Source organism: Terrapene carolina, unplaced genomic scaffold, assembly GCF_002925995.2.
Source record: "Terrapene carolina triunguis isolate 2854851 unplaced genomic scaffold, T_m_triunguis-2.0 Scaffold233, whole genome shotgun sequence".
NCBI classification, from domain to species: Eukaryota; Metazoa; Chordata; order Testudines; family Emydidae; genus Terrapene; species Terrapene triunguis.
This window is the reverse complement of record NW_020664584.1, coordinates 457,069-472,505: the sequence shown is the minus strand read 5'-3', so window position 1 is coordinate 472,505 and position 15,437 is coordinate 457,069. Positions and strand designations below refer to the sequence as shown.

Here is a 15,437-nt window from a genome sequence, read left to right as displayed (position 1 = left end):
TACTGTCCTTACACAAACATCTCTACAGGAGGCCAAAGGGAGGATTATTAAAAGTCATCTCTGCTGCCTCGCACCATGCATTTAAGCTCCAGAGTGATCTACAGCAGTTTTATAACTGACTTGGTTTATGAAAGGAATCTCACACACACACACACACACACACACTTTACAGGAAAACTTGGAGATTATCAAGGAAGACACTCATCATTAGGCTCAAGGGATGGAGCATGGAATATGACAGGCAGACATTGGCTTTCAGTAATTGCAGGGAAGGGAAAGGGCTTATTCACCAATACCTAGGCATGAACCAAAATCAGACTGTTCCCAAAGAAGGTGGATTATTTGAAAGGAAGAGCCATGAATTTTGTTTCTAAATGGCTGTCTCCTTGCCCCGCCACAGAGCTAAAACTTGCCAATACAGGAATTCCTGCTAGTTTAAGAGAATTTAGAGGATTTTAATGAGGGCTAACAGGCAATGAGTAAAGCTCTCCTGGGATCCCTTGAACAAAAAAGCATACCCATTTTCATCAACTGGATTTCTGTCAGGTATTCACTGGCAGCTCTGGAAATCAGAAGCAGCATAAATAGCTAAATACAGCTGGGCAACTAACATAATTCTTAAGAGAAGCACCCCTAACAGGCCTCCAAAAGCACAGATATTGTGCAGGTGGCTTCAAAACAAACCCAAAATGCTTATTTGAGACTTTAAGGCATCAGGGGTTGACCCTAGTGCTAATAAATACATTCTGAGAGATACAATTACCTGCGTAAGTACTGAGACAATCTGCTTCTATCCTAACTTTTTGTAGTAGAAGTGACATAGCTACAGGTGCCTGTAGGGAAACATAAGATGATATCCAAATGCTTTTGCAATAGTGTCCAACACTAAGTATTGGTGAAATTTGACTCACTTCCAAGAAATTACCTAGAATTTGTGGCCAACTTTTTGATTAGTGAGACAAAGTAGTAATATATTATCTTAAGCAAAAGCTCAGCATTGCTATATAGAGACATTTAGAATTAGACAGAAAATCACATTACAGCAAAAGGATGCAGATTAACTAAAAAAAGTGTGTGTGGGGGAAGTTATTCCCATCTCATTCTCACCACTTTCCCATGGAATCTGGAACAGCTTTCAGTATTGTAATGATGCCAAGAAAGCATGGATCAGGAATTCATTATTGGGTTAACATAAAAAGACAGGTTTTCAGTGATTTAAAAGTTAGATTTTTTTAAATCAGCAGGTCCAGATAACTCTTGGATGCAAGAGTTTTAAAAGAGCTGGCTGAGGAGTTCACTGGACTGTTAATGTATATTTTCAGTAAGTCTTGGAGCACTGGGGAAGTTCCAGAAGACTGGAAGAAAGCTAATGTTGTCCCAATTTTAAAAAAAGGGTAAACAGGATGACCTGGGTAATTATAGGCCTGTCAGACTGACACTAATACCGGACAAGACAATGGAGCAGCTGATACAGGACTCACTTAATAAAGAACTAAAGGAGGATAATGTAATAAATGCAAATCAACAAATAGATCCCGTCAAACTAAACTGATTTTTTTTTTTATGATTACAAGTTTGGATGATAAAGGTAATAATGTTAATGTAATATACTTAGACTTCTGTAAGGCATTTGACTTGGTAAACAAAAACTGGAGGAGTGGTAAATAATGAAGAGGACAGGTCATTGATTCAGAGTGATCCGAATCACCTGATAAACTAGGAGCAAGCAAACAATATGCATTTTAATATGGTTAGGAACGAAGAATACAGGAAATTCTTACAGAATGGGGGACTCCATCCCGGGAAGCAGACACTCTGGAAAAGATTTGGCTATCATGGAGGATTATCAACTGAACATGAGCTCCCATTGTGATACTGTGACTAAAAGAGCTAATGCAACCCTAGGACGCGTGAACAGGGGAATCTCGATTAAGAGTAGAAAGTTTATTTTAACTCATATTTGGCACGGGTGCAACCACTACTGGAATACTGTGTCCAGTTCTGTGCCAACAAATCAAGAAGGATGTTGATAAACTAGAGTGGGTTCAGAGAAGAGACACGAGAAGGATTAAAGGATTAGAAAGCAAGCCTTATAGGCAGGGCCGGCTCCAGGCACCAGTCCAGCAAGCAGGTGCTTGGGGCGGCCAAGGGGAAGGGGTGGCATGTCGGGCTCTTTGGCGGCAATTCGGAGGCGGGTCCCTCTCAGAGGGAAGGACCTGCTGCCGAATTGCCGCCAAAGAAGAAAGCGGCGCGGTGGAGCTGCCGCCGATCGCAGCTTCCCCCCCCCGCTGCTTAGGGCAGCGAAAACCCTGGAGCCGGCCCTGCTTATAGGCACTCAATCTATTTAGTTTAACAAAGAGAAGGTTATAGGGTGACTTGATTACAGTCTATAAGTACCTACACGAGGAACAAATATTTAATAATGGGCTCTTCAATCTAGCCACGATCCAATTGCTGGAAGTTGAAGCTAGACAAATTCCGACTGGAAATAAAGCATATGTTTTTAACAAGGAGAGTAAATTGTTCCAATGGTGAATTATGAAGGGTTGTGGTAGATTCCCAATCACCTGCAATTTTTAAATCAAGATTGGATGTTTTCCTCAAAGATATGCTCTACAGTCTAGGAATTATTTTGGGGACGTTCTGCGGCCTGTCATACGCAGGAGGTCAGACAATGATGCCAATGGTCCCTCCTGGCCTTAGAATCTATGAAACAACTCCCAGTAGATCTACAATATAAACTGAATAGTCATAGAAGATTCTATCAAAGTGCCCATTGTGGTAGATTTGGTCAGATAGTTGCCATTCTAACTTCATTTTAATCTCTTCAAACGTCTCCCACTTCAGTCACAAATGAGATGAAAACATTGGTCTACTTAGAGTAAAAAAAACAACAACAAAAACCCAAACACTCTTTAAACCAAAGTAAAGAAAAAAGTTATTTTGGTTTTTAAAAAAGAAAAAAAAATTAAAAAAATTTTTTTTTTTTTTTTGTCTTGAAAGGACATTCATTGAAACGTACAAGGATAAACATTAGCACCAGCATGCAATGACTATGGAAGTAGTGACGGACACTTAAAAATTACAAGGCTAGAAATACAGATGCTTTAGGATATCCCAGACCACTGCCACGGCACAGGTAGAGTGGTTGACAACACATTTTGGTGACTGGAGTTCACAGCCTTTTTAAAGCAAGTTTTCCCTCCTTCCCCCAGTTTTTCAGTTCCTTGGGTGACAGGAATGCCTTCATTTTTTTTTTTTTTTACAGTGCCTTGCACATTATCAACACTTAACAAGTAAAAGGAAGCCTGGATGAAAATAATGGAACCCTAATCCAACATCACATTGCCGTGGTGTATAAATAACTTCATATTTGCCTGCTCCAGAGGCTTCACAGGAACAGTTCTAACCAGGAAAAGGTCAAATGTTTTTCCACAAGGGAAAGGGGGAAAATATCTTTTGTAATTAAATGTTGCTTGCTTGTAAACCAGGAGTCTCCAGTTTATAGAAGCTATGAGGGAGAAAGCATATAGGACTTACGGTGAGAGAAATGTTAAACTAAACTGTGCTAACAAACCAAACAGTATTTCAAATCACATTTCTTGAGGCTCAGAGAAACCAATATTTATCTCCAAGCTGACTGATCTGGTCTCTACTTGGAACCATAGAAGTTGAGATAAAAAGCATGCTCCTGTCCACCCCCTCTGACAAAGCAGAATTAATCCAGTGCTGGGTTCAGTCTAGGTTGAATGTGCTTGATATTGCTAGTGAAAGTACTCTTACTTCAAGCAGTTTATGACATTGGGGCATTCAATTACTAAGCAGTTTAACAGACGAGTTTTGCCTAAAGCCCATCATTAGGTTAGTCTATTCCATTTTTTTTTTAAACCAAACAGGAGAGGTATTCAGCATTAGGTCTTTGATTGGATTACATAACATGTTACTGTTAATAACCCTCATTTAAGGGCTGCAGGGAATACCCTTGTGTCTATTAAACATTAACGTTTGTTGCTTTCAAATACTTATCCTACATAAAAGAAAATTAACTGGAGAGTCAGCTCAATTATAGAATTAAAAGGCAAGACTGGCATAGTCATGCACGGCAGGAAAACAGAGCTAAGGAAGTGTACACTGCTTGGAAGTGAGATTTTTACAAATTAATGTATGAGGGTGACCCAAGCACATTTAAATAATGTTTGATTTATTGCTTTCAAAAGGCTTCCTTTTTGTGTTTTCACCAAACTGGTAATCTATGTAAACAGCAATACTTGAGTAATAACAGAAGGCAGTAAAGAAGGTCATATAACTGAGTCAAAACAGCTACTCATCACAGGTCTAAAAATATTTCTTCTCTGTAAGCTACAATGTTCTGAGCCTCTGTTTGCCAGAAGCTGGGAATGGGCGACAGGTGATGATTACCTGTTCTGTTCATTCCCTCTGAAGCACCTGGCATTGGCCACTGTCAGAAGACAGGATATCGGGCTAGCTGGACCATTGGTCTGACGCAGTATGGTCGTTCTTATGTCACACAACTTTCCCCTTTACCTTGTGCCTTCTACCCTGCACACTTCCCTCACTGTGTGCACACTGCCATTGAACTAGATGTGCACTGATCCATAAGAGGACACCCCATTCTATGGTAATAAATTGGTGTCTTCACAGTTTTCAATAAAGTCCCAAAATGTTTATATGAAATTTTTAGATGGATTTTGGTATCAACCTATTAGAATTAAAACAGAAGAAAGCAATTTTTCCTCCACAACTCTTTTCAAAAGGAATGTGTATCCCTTACTAAGCTAAAGTGTCTAGCCTCACATCGTTGGGCAATATGAACACCCATTCAATGACAGCATGCACACATGAAGGAGGGAAGTTATGCTGCACCCCTTAAAGTAAGAGGGAGAGAGTTATATTATGTCAGAGGGTGGATGACTCTTAAAAGGAGTTGAGCCTAACCCTACCTGTGACTAATTAGCCACCGCCCAGCTGAGGCTGTGAGGCCAGGATTCAGGTGACAGCTTGAAGATCACCTGGTCCTCATAAAAATCAACAAGTAACTCAGGTTAGCTGGAGAGCTGCAGGGAGTAGGAAGGCTCCTGCGGTAGTCCACAGTTCAGGAGAAGAGCCCATTTTATATAAAACTCTCAGGCAGATGGCCTGCAGAGCATAATCTGCAAAGAACAGGCTAGGAAGGAAAAGGGAACAGACAGGCTCGCCCTGACTCCCAGGCAGATGGCCTACAGAGTGTAATCCTGTAGAGAGTAGATAGGCTCCCGAAGATAACCCTTGGTCAAGTGGAAAAGGACACATTTGATATATTTTCTGTTATTTTGAAGTCCTTGAAGAAAAGGGACTGGAATCCTGTGGCTGGAGTGCTCTTTGATGCATAGGCAGCTGCAGGGTGGTGTGGAGGGTAATCAGAGCTCCAGATTGGGGGTGGGTGAGAGCTTCTGCCTCTTGGAAGCACTAGGGCTCAGGGCTTTAGACCTTGGGGGAGTGCTGGGACTCAGGGCTTCAGCCCTGCAGCTCTGCTCCTAGTTTCAGACGGGGGGGGGGGGGGGGGGAAGAGGTTGCATGATTGGGCTGAAACCGGCGCTCCCCTCATAGTTAAGCCCTAAGCCCCTACGGCCCCTGCAGATCTGAAGCCAGGAAAGGAGTCGCAGGGCTGAAGCCCCAATCCCCGGTGCTCCCAAGAATCAGAAGCCCTGACCACCACTCCCTGCCTGGAGCCCTGACCCCCCTCCCCCTGCAGCCTCAAACCTCGCCCAAAGCCTAAGGACTAAAGCCCCGAGGCAGTGAAGGGGGTGTGGGTGTGTCCGTCTCCGTCCCCCCTCCCCCCCACTGCTGCTGCAGGATTACTTCCGGTTCCACAGGGTGGCCAGTTGACCAGTATGTCTGTAACTCTGATGTTTGTCTTTGAGGTTCTACTGTACTTTGTCCAAATAAGAAAGCTATTATAGTAAGATTAACAGAAAACCTTTAAAATGGCCATAATACATTTCAGAGTATATACTTACACATTCGTAGTCTCCATCCTGTGGTACCTTCCAATCAGAGGAATTTTTTGTCTGGCCAGATGCATTCTTCCCAAAGCTATTGATCTGATTCTCCTTTTCTTTTTGTTCAAAATATTCCAGGAATGATGGTTTGGCTGGCTGCATCGTTTCATCCCTCCCTGGAAATATTTAAAAAATGGTAAAACAATGGTCACTTCTGTAAAAATCGGAAACTAGAGCATTTTATATTACACCAAACAGAATCTGTCTCAAGCAATTAGATCACTAATAATAATAATACTTGGTGCTGACAAAGTACTATCTATTTGGAAAGCACTAGACAAAAAGCTAATCCTCACGCCATTACTGTGAGAGAAGTATTATCCCTATTTGCCTCTGTTTCCCCATCTGTAAGAGAGGTTAAGAGACCACAAAGCAAGTTGCATCAGAGCCAGAATTAGAAGTCCAGAGGTTCTGATTGTTAGACCTGTGCTGAGTCCATCAGACCAAACTGCTAAGTGACTGAGCCATATGTACTAGAAGCCGCATACAGACTTCAGCCAGCTGGATGCCAGCTTATTTATTAATTACAAAATATGAAAAAAGGATATAAATTAAAGTTCAACAACTAATGAGACCAGAACCAAAATTTGTTTTACAAGTGAGAACATGCTACATTTTCCATTTGACAGTAACAGTACAGAAGGCCAGCTGCCATCACACTCCAAGAAAGCCCCTGTAAGTTCCTTTGTATAAAGGTTACATACCCTGTCCTTACTTGTTAAGTGTTGATAATGTGCAAGGCACTGTACAAAAAATGAAGGCATTCCTGTCACCCAAGGAACTGAAAAACTGGGTACATGCCATGCACCTCAAACTCTCCATTACTAAGACCCTCTCAGTTCCATTACACATTCTTTAGAGGAATCAGAATCTAAGTAAAAGGAAAGGCAGGGAGAACACTGTGGACTTATGGAGGACATGATGCAGTAGGAGTCCAGTTTTGCCAAGGAAAAGACCAGATGGGCTGTTTCGTTAGATTGGATTAGAAATAAGGACGGTAACATGCCCTGCCTTCCTTCAGCCACAATTACATTTGGATTGTGGTTTAATGTGAGCTGTGCAGTGGTGCTGGAACTAGAGGTACTGCCGTACCCCTTGGCTTAAAGTATTAACACCACCAAATACATGGTTTCCATCATCAGCACCCCCACTATAAAAATTGTTACAGCACCCCTAGATCCGTGTACATTTAAGCATGAATTTACCCAACCAATCCCCATCACACCTGTTCATCTTATGTCAAAAGTGGAAGTGTGTGGCCATACATTCAATTAGGACACTGATGCGGTTTGAAACACAGATGATATTTGAGGTATAGATGAGATGGGATCTAGGAGGAGCCCAGCCTTCCTCAGTTGAAGGATCATTAGGATGCCATATGGGGGTTATGGATCAGGGGAAAAGAGACAAAGTGAACAGACTGTAGCCTCAAAGCACCTCAGGAAAAAAAAAATCCAGACCATATAAGAACTGTTAGAAGTAACAAAATATTGAAAGTTTCAATGTGGATTCTTGACAATATGAAAGGATATCACTGTCAAATTTAAGACTTACCTGCTAGTGCAATTGGTGCAGTTTCAGATGTTGTCTAATGTGTATTCAAATTTAAATCTAGCTTGTCATGCTGGACATAATGCAGATAATACTTCGTATAGAGTCTCAGCATAAGAATAAAAATATGCTTGTACAGAAGATGTATTGTTGCAGCAAGCTACATCTTAGGATCATGAAAAACTGTATTTACAAAGATTACTCACAGCTAAATGCAATATTGCTTTCATTTATGATAAATTGCTGCATATGGTTTTTGTGCACATTACATATGATTTAGTTCTGTAAGAGCAGGTCAACTAACCTATTTTGAATACAGTTTTCAAAAGGTAATGTTATTTCATTGTGATAAAAACACAGTTTTCTACACAGTGCAATAAATCTATCATGTCTAAATACATTTTTAGCCATTACAGAGGTCAAGTCTCTCATATCCATAAAAGCCAGCAACTCATAAATTCACTTTCCCACAACAGTTACCCCAGGTCAAGTGCCAGTATAAATGGCACCAAAATTAGCCAAACATAAGCCAGGTCTAGACTGAGTAGTTAAGGGTACACCATCAAGTGCCATACAAGTGAATAAAGTATAATTGCCAAAACTAATAAAAAATGGGGCTTAAAATACATAAAATAGTCTCTTAAGTGATTTGCCAGATGTCCATCAGACAATCTCTGGCAAAGAGTTTCACATTTAGGAGATATGCAGACATAAGCTTGTCTAAATTTTCCAAGAGACTGTATGCTATTAATTGGTGCTTTATTTTTGATATCTGGAAATCCATACATGTTTAGTCACAGGATATTATTCTTTAAAGTAAAACTAACATATTATATTGTAGAACTTCATTTCCAGATTTTATCTGATTATTAATAGATATAATGGTTTGAATTCTTGTACCAACTTGATATTTCAAGGACATCTTGTGTGTTTACAGAAGTGTTAAATATAGAGTAAAGTGAACTTCCATAAAGCAATAAGATATTTTAGCATGATCCTTGGCTTCAGATACTGAAAGAGACAAAGGGGTGGCTGAACAAATAGTATGAAAATATCATTAGAACTCTAGGCATCACTGCATCGGATATCTTGTAGTCTTTCCTGAGCCAGCAAACAGCTGAAGGATGAAAATAAATGCTTACACATCTGCATCATAACAACAGATGTTAAGACAAATTATTTTATTCTACTGCTGGCAATAGTTTCCATTTTTTAAAAGCCTCATTGTACAGAATGAGATCAACAAAGCCACCTTCAGACAGACTGCATGAAGGTCAGAGTCTGGAAACGTTTTTGCAAAGTTAAGAAATACTGTGCTATTGGGGATAAATTACTGAAGTAGTATAGAAATCTAATTACCACTGCGGTGACAAAACATTTATTTAGAGAGTGAAGATACTCTATGCATACTCATTCTATGCAACTGCGAGATACTGTTAGAAGCAAGAGGCACATTATAAATGTTATAGTCAATGAATATAGAGGAATGTTTTATGCGGTAGAAGTTTGTAGAATAGGCATGAACTCATGTTGGACAGTCCAGGACAGTAATCGAAATGAGGTTTAAGGGGCCTAATGTGAGTAATTCCAATTGAGGACAAGTTGAAGGAGGTTGTATGCTACACTAGTATGGGCATATCCAGCGGAGACCCAAGAGTTATATCAGTAGGATGGCTCTTGACGAAAGATGGCTAATGGGGAGACCAAAGACTCTGTACACAGACCGGATATCAGTGGACTCCAGAGAGACCAATCTGCATGACAGCCTAGAAGGCGGCTACAAGAGTCGCCAACCCCGAGTAAGGGAAGTGTCAGGAAAGAAGAGGCAGCAGCATGAACTCATCTGTGTATATACATACACACACTATACTGGGTAATCTGGATCTCTTTTTAAAAATCTATATTATAATGAACAGTCAAATTAGTGCTGAGTGGTTTGAAAAAGTCATTTTTAAATGCTCCTTCACATAGAGTACTACTTGATTTTCATGAGCTTGTATACTTACTGAAAGATAATTTTGCTTAGATGTAGTTGCTGTGCTGCAGGGATTAATTCAGAAAGTAACCTTTAAAAAAAAAAAAAAAAACCCTCCCCCTCTTCCCAGAACAGTAAAATTTTATTCTTCATCAACTAACTGTTGCTCACAGTAACATCCGTGGGTAGGTGCAGTCAATCACATCACTAGTTAATTCAGTCATGGAAGGGTCCTTTGGTAACTTCAGTGAAACCAAATTACAAATTTCTAATGTTTAGTCAACTAAATTTTCTTTCCACACAGAAGAGCAACATAAGGATACAAATAAAAGGCAAATGACTACAAGCAGCTTCTGGGTTAAATTTTGATAACTCTACAATAGTTAAAAGAAAACATGGACTGTACTTCTCATCCACATTATACCGGACACCAGTAGCCATGAAGTCAGCTTTGTCCTTTGAGGAACACAACCTTCAGCCTATAATGGCCACCAATTAAGTACATTTGTACAGGATATATTTTTTAACCTTAAATATTGATTTACTGGAATAATTTATTAAACTGATTGAGATGTAGATTTACTAATTGACAAGGAAATGATGAATGGAAAAAGACTGTAAAATGACAAATCTAGCACAGCTCTGGGGATTTTTATAAGTTTTAATTGCTACTAGAATTTCAGAGTCAGGTTGCTTATTTAGCAAGATTGACAGAAATGCTCCTTGAGAAGGAAAGACAATACACCAAATCAATGTCATTCTGGCATGCTAGATTTATTTTTATAATCCTGACTTACATCAGTACCAGCTTTGCAGAAAGGTCATCTGCTATTAATTTAATACAAAGTTCACCTGTTTAATTCCGTTTAAGGTTTTGATAGAAACCAAAGAAGAAACTAAAAACTAAGTCTGGCTCTGTAAAGAAGGTGTCAGATACTGGCCACTGCTGGAGAAAGACACCAGACCAGATGGGTCTGTCAATTTATGCCAAGTAGACATTTCCTAGAATTACAGGGTGGTATCAAAATATTAATGTTTAACGGAAGTAAAAGTGCAGAGAGAGATAGAGAATCGCTACTGGTTATACTGTGGGCATTATGCATGTCAGACTGGAATAACTTCTTATGTAAGCATGTACTTAGGACCTTTAAAAAAAAGCCTCTTATGGAGATGAATCAATATAGCTCCTCTGGATCTGTTAATGTTCCATCATTTAAATGTATAGTCGTCATTTTAGGAGCCATATTAATTACAAAATGGAACACAAAAGCTCTGTTGGAGCCTTTCCAGTCTCTTACATGTTTAGGATATTTATTTAGCACCATAAGTGCTCATAGCACATTATTGTAAAGTGTGCCAAATGAAGAATAAAGATCAGAATCCCTACCCAAAAAGAACTCTGAAAAAAAGAAAACGCTCAAATGTGCTGTTGGTATAATAATTTCTTTGAAAATTGAGAAATATTAATGTTTAAAATCTATTTTGGGACAGATGTTAAAACAGAACAGTGAAATGTCACTGCCATGGCTGCTCAGGTGAAGGGAAGATCACAAAGCATGTATGGCAAGTCCCTCCCCTCACACCCAAAGATGTGAATTCCAAAGCAGTGCTATACCAAGTACTCCATATTAACATTAATTTCAGAATTACTGTTAAATATAGCCTTGTGTCCGGTAAATAGCCACTGCTTTGAATCTTTATTAGTATTGCCCAATAAACTCTAATAGCATTTGGACTTTATGGATGGGATTTTCCAAAACCAAAAGACTTCAATGGGAGTAGAAATAGGACAAGGTAGAATGCTTTTGAAAATTCCACCCTATTATTCAAGCAAGTTTGCTGAGTAGTAAAACTATGAACATAACAAGAATGTTTCTCTCCTACTAAAATAAATGGGAAATAGAAACCAATGCAATAGAATAAAAAAATCCTTGTTTTACTATTTTCCCCTCTTTATAGTTATTCCCCCCCCCATCACCGAAAGCAAGTTCCAGAGCTGTTATTGGCTATGATAGAAGTACACACATTCCTTCAAGACCACATAACCTCTTGCGTGTTCTTTAAATCTGTGTTCTGTTTTAAAGAGACCTATGCCTGAAGCATGTAGATGTTCCTCATTCCAAATCAGATCCGGGGAAACTGCATTGCAAGTACATTAAAATTTTAAAATTAAATGTTTAACCTGCAGCCCTGCCAGTTTGCTAATGAACATGTTCATATACAGAACCATAATTCTATCTAAAACCATAAAATGTTGGCTTATGAAGTTAGCAATATTGTATTAGAGAAGTTAGATATTGAGCATGTGTATATTTTCCTGATAGGAAGACTAAAGTTTATCAAAACAAAAATTTGGTTCTTTCCTCTAAATTTAATAGAAAGGTTTTCAATTAAAAATGTTGAAGATAAAAACTAGCTATTTCGTTTTAAACATTACCATGAAGTGCTGAAAGCCCAAATGCACAAACGTTGCACTCGTGCATAAACTGCCAGGACATGAATTGTTGTTAAGTCAGACAGTATTTTTTGGTGACAAATGATATCACCAGTGGTTAATTAATTAGACTACAAACTTCTATATGAGGAACCTATCAAAATAGGATTATCTTGGAGTTTTCCCACCAACTACACACAGGTAAGTGCTTTGAAATCCTTGGATAAAAGATTGTAAATGCAAAATATTTTTGTTGTACTCTGTCTTTCATCATGGCTTAGCCTTGTTGTAACAAACTATTTGATATGCCTATGCACTGAGAATGAGAAAAAGTTTGACAAAATCTGAGTAGCTGGGCTCACTTTCTGCAATTACATACTAGAGTACTAGGAAAGAACTTGACTGACTTCGTTAGACTTTAGTTTGCTCATGGTCCTAGTAAGCTGCAGTATCCAGACAAGCTACTAGCGGACTACAATTAAGTTCCAGAGAGTGCATGCATTTGTGACAATGGGGTATAGGGTGGATGTAGGAGGAGCATGTACACCAAGGACTCTGGAAATAACTTATTTGTTTTGTAGTAGCATGCAGAAACCCAAAATAAGGATCATGGTGCTACACATCCAGGAATACAGAGTCCCTGTATAGAAAAGCTCCTGATCAAACTTTCAAGGATGTATCAAGTGACGTTAGTTTTAACTTTAAAAATCAGAAAAGCCATTGCTGTCTTTTATAGTTTAACTCAAAGGTCTAAGCTAAGCATTTAACAATATAGTGCCCAATGATTACATACAATAAATGCCAAATATGCAAATTTCAAATGGAATTTGTAGTTCTGTTTGCATCAAGCTTTTCCTCAGAGAACCATAACGGAAGTTTAAAACAACAAGGAGTCTGGTGGCACCTTAAAGACTAACAGATTTATTTGGGCATAAGCTTTCATGGGTAAAAAACCCACTTCTTCAGATGCATGGAGTAAAAATTACAGATGCAGGCATTATTATACTGACACATGAAGAGAAGGGAGTTATCTCACAAATGGAGAACCAGTGTTAACAGGGCCCATACAATTAAAGGTTTGTTTTTGTGGATACAGACTAACCCGGCTACCCCCAATACCTGAAGTTTAAAAGCCACTCAGGATAATTTGTACAGAAACTAATAAAGATTAACAGAACTGCATCATTTCATACAGCATAGCAGAAAGAGGTAAATTTATTCAACTACAGCAAAAAGTATTGCACCATTAATTAATTTCCTACCCTTTAGGAACATGAACTGGAATTCACCCACATGAAGCGCAAGGCACGCATTTCACAACTCCTTAAATTTACACTGATAAGTCTTCCCACGACTATGAGGAACTTTTTCTCAATCCCAAATGAAATCTAAACCATGCCTGGTGGGTCCTGCCACCACTGCAAAGCAACAGAGGACCATTACAATTAACTGAAAGCATCCAAACTAATTTAATTTTGTAAACTATTGAGTATCTTATATTCATTCAAAGAAAGAATATTTTATGTGTCATTAAGAATAAAAAGTCTACATGTGATAGAGGAATCTTTCCATAAAATGAGAAAAGACTCTGTGCATTTTCTGTGATGCAAGAAAGCTAGTTAAACTGACGACTACCCTTTTTGACATGTTCTTTTACTATGTTTTATAAAGAACTATGACAATATTGTACTAGCCCACAAGCAAATGAAGGGACAGAGGCTGTTTTCCTCCTCATCCATCACCACAGGATTTTCTGACAGGGAATTCTTCTCTCTCAGCTTGTTTGCTTTAGTCATTGGACTAAATACATGAAGGTATTGGCATTGGAGACAAAAGCAGAAAAAGGGGAAACAGTGACAAGTTCTGATTGGATAACTCATTCCTAGCTCATATCATAACCTTACCCAGAAGCAACTTTACTTGGATGTGTTGCAATCTCTCATATCCAGTGTCTCGCACACAACAATCTAAGAATTCTGATTGGTATAAAGCTGAATGAGAATACAGATGTGTCAACAGCTCCATTTTTTAATGTCTCTACTTGTTTGTTACCATAAAAACTTACCAATGCTTAAGACAGAAGCGGATATGCATACACCACATTGTTTGCTGTTTTTTGGGGAGAAAGAGCCTCAATAGCATAAGTAATGGCTGGTAAGAAGAATTCCGACTTAGAAGTGGCACTCTTTGATCAAAGAAGGTTTTCAATTTTATTTGAGAAACTATTTGTTCTCAGGAGGAGGACATTTCCTGCACAGTTTATTCTGGTCCTCACAGGAAATAAACTCCTAATTATTCTTATAGGAGACAGGTAGGTCAGAGCTAGCCGGCAGATGAGATTTACTATTTTGTGATAAAGTTGTGTCGAATTATAAATGATTCAACTCTTTCCTCTACATCTTTCAAGATACTGTTGTGGTATATGGCCCACTGTATTCATAGGTACACTAGCACAAGTATACTTTCTTACACAGTACTGTAAAAGCAATAAAGGCACTCAAACATATACTTCTAAGATTGCAACATTAAACATCTATACGTCTGCTTCTAATTTCAGAATGCTGGATGGAATTTATGTTCATGTAGTATCGGCTTTATTAATGGTGAGGCCATGTACAAGATTCAGCATGCAAAGAACTGAAAGTGGATAAGTGTGTAGCTCAGACTCCAATTGTAACCCATTTTAAAAAACGTAATCTGTTGGGTAATGCCTTCAGATTCTCAATGTGTTTTAGAAGACGTCATTACCCTACTGTTAAAAAACACACCACTTTCTTGTCAGCACCAAAATGGCAGTATATGTACTCCCACTGCTAGTCTACATGACTGCACTCACAGCTACATGACATGATATTCCTGTTGCACAGATGGGAAGTAAACAAAAAGCAGTCATCTTCACCAGAAGTACTGCTAAGATGAAGGTGAAAAGCAATACAGAATATAACTAGCACAGGGAAACATGCCCAGTACTGGAAGAAAGTTCTCATTTGTGGACATTTATATTCACCGGGCATCAACAGCAGCAGTGTAATGCTACAGAAGAGGAAGGAAGTGTTTAGTCAATTTAGGTATTTATACAATGCTCATCATAGTATCTGAGGACATATTGCTAATAATGCTTTATGTCCCAATTACTTTTAAATGGTCTAATTCATTTTAGATATAAAGCTATACCACTGAAGATGCTGAATAACCTAATACATGAACCGGAGATAGTGTTATGGAAAGTCATCTTCTGAAGAATAGCAGAAAAATGTCAATGACATACTTCTGCAATAACCACATCATCCATTTCAATACCAGGCAACTAAACAACTTCAGATACCGACTGTCCTTAAACCACTTAGAGCTGCCTCATAAGTATAGATAAATAATGCGTTATTCATTTGCAACAATAACAGAGTGTAACACCTAGTGG

General features: G+C 38.8%; 1 protein-coding gene across 1 annotated transcript in view; it reads right to left on the bottom strand.

The window, feature by feature from the left end:
• STK4 (serine/threonine kinase 4) overlaps nt 1–15,437 on the bottom strand; it is a 71,783-nt gene that overhangs the window by 30,768 nt on the left and 25,578 nt on the right. Inside the window, exon 10 of the mRNA XM_026656819.2 lies at nt 6,018–6,175. Within this exon, the coding sequence (XP_026512604.1) occupies nt 6,018–6,175 (158 nt within the window). The remainder of the gene's footprint in view (nt 1–6,017; nt 6,176–15,437) is intronic.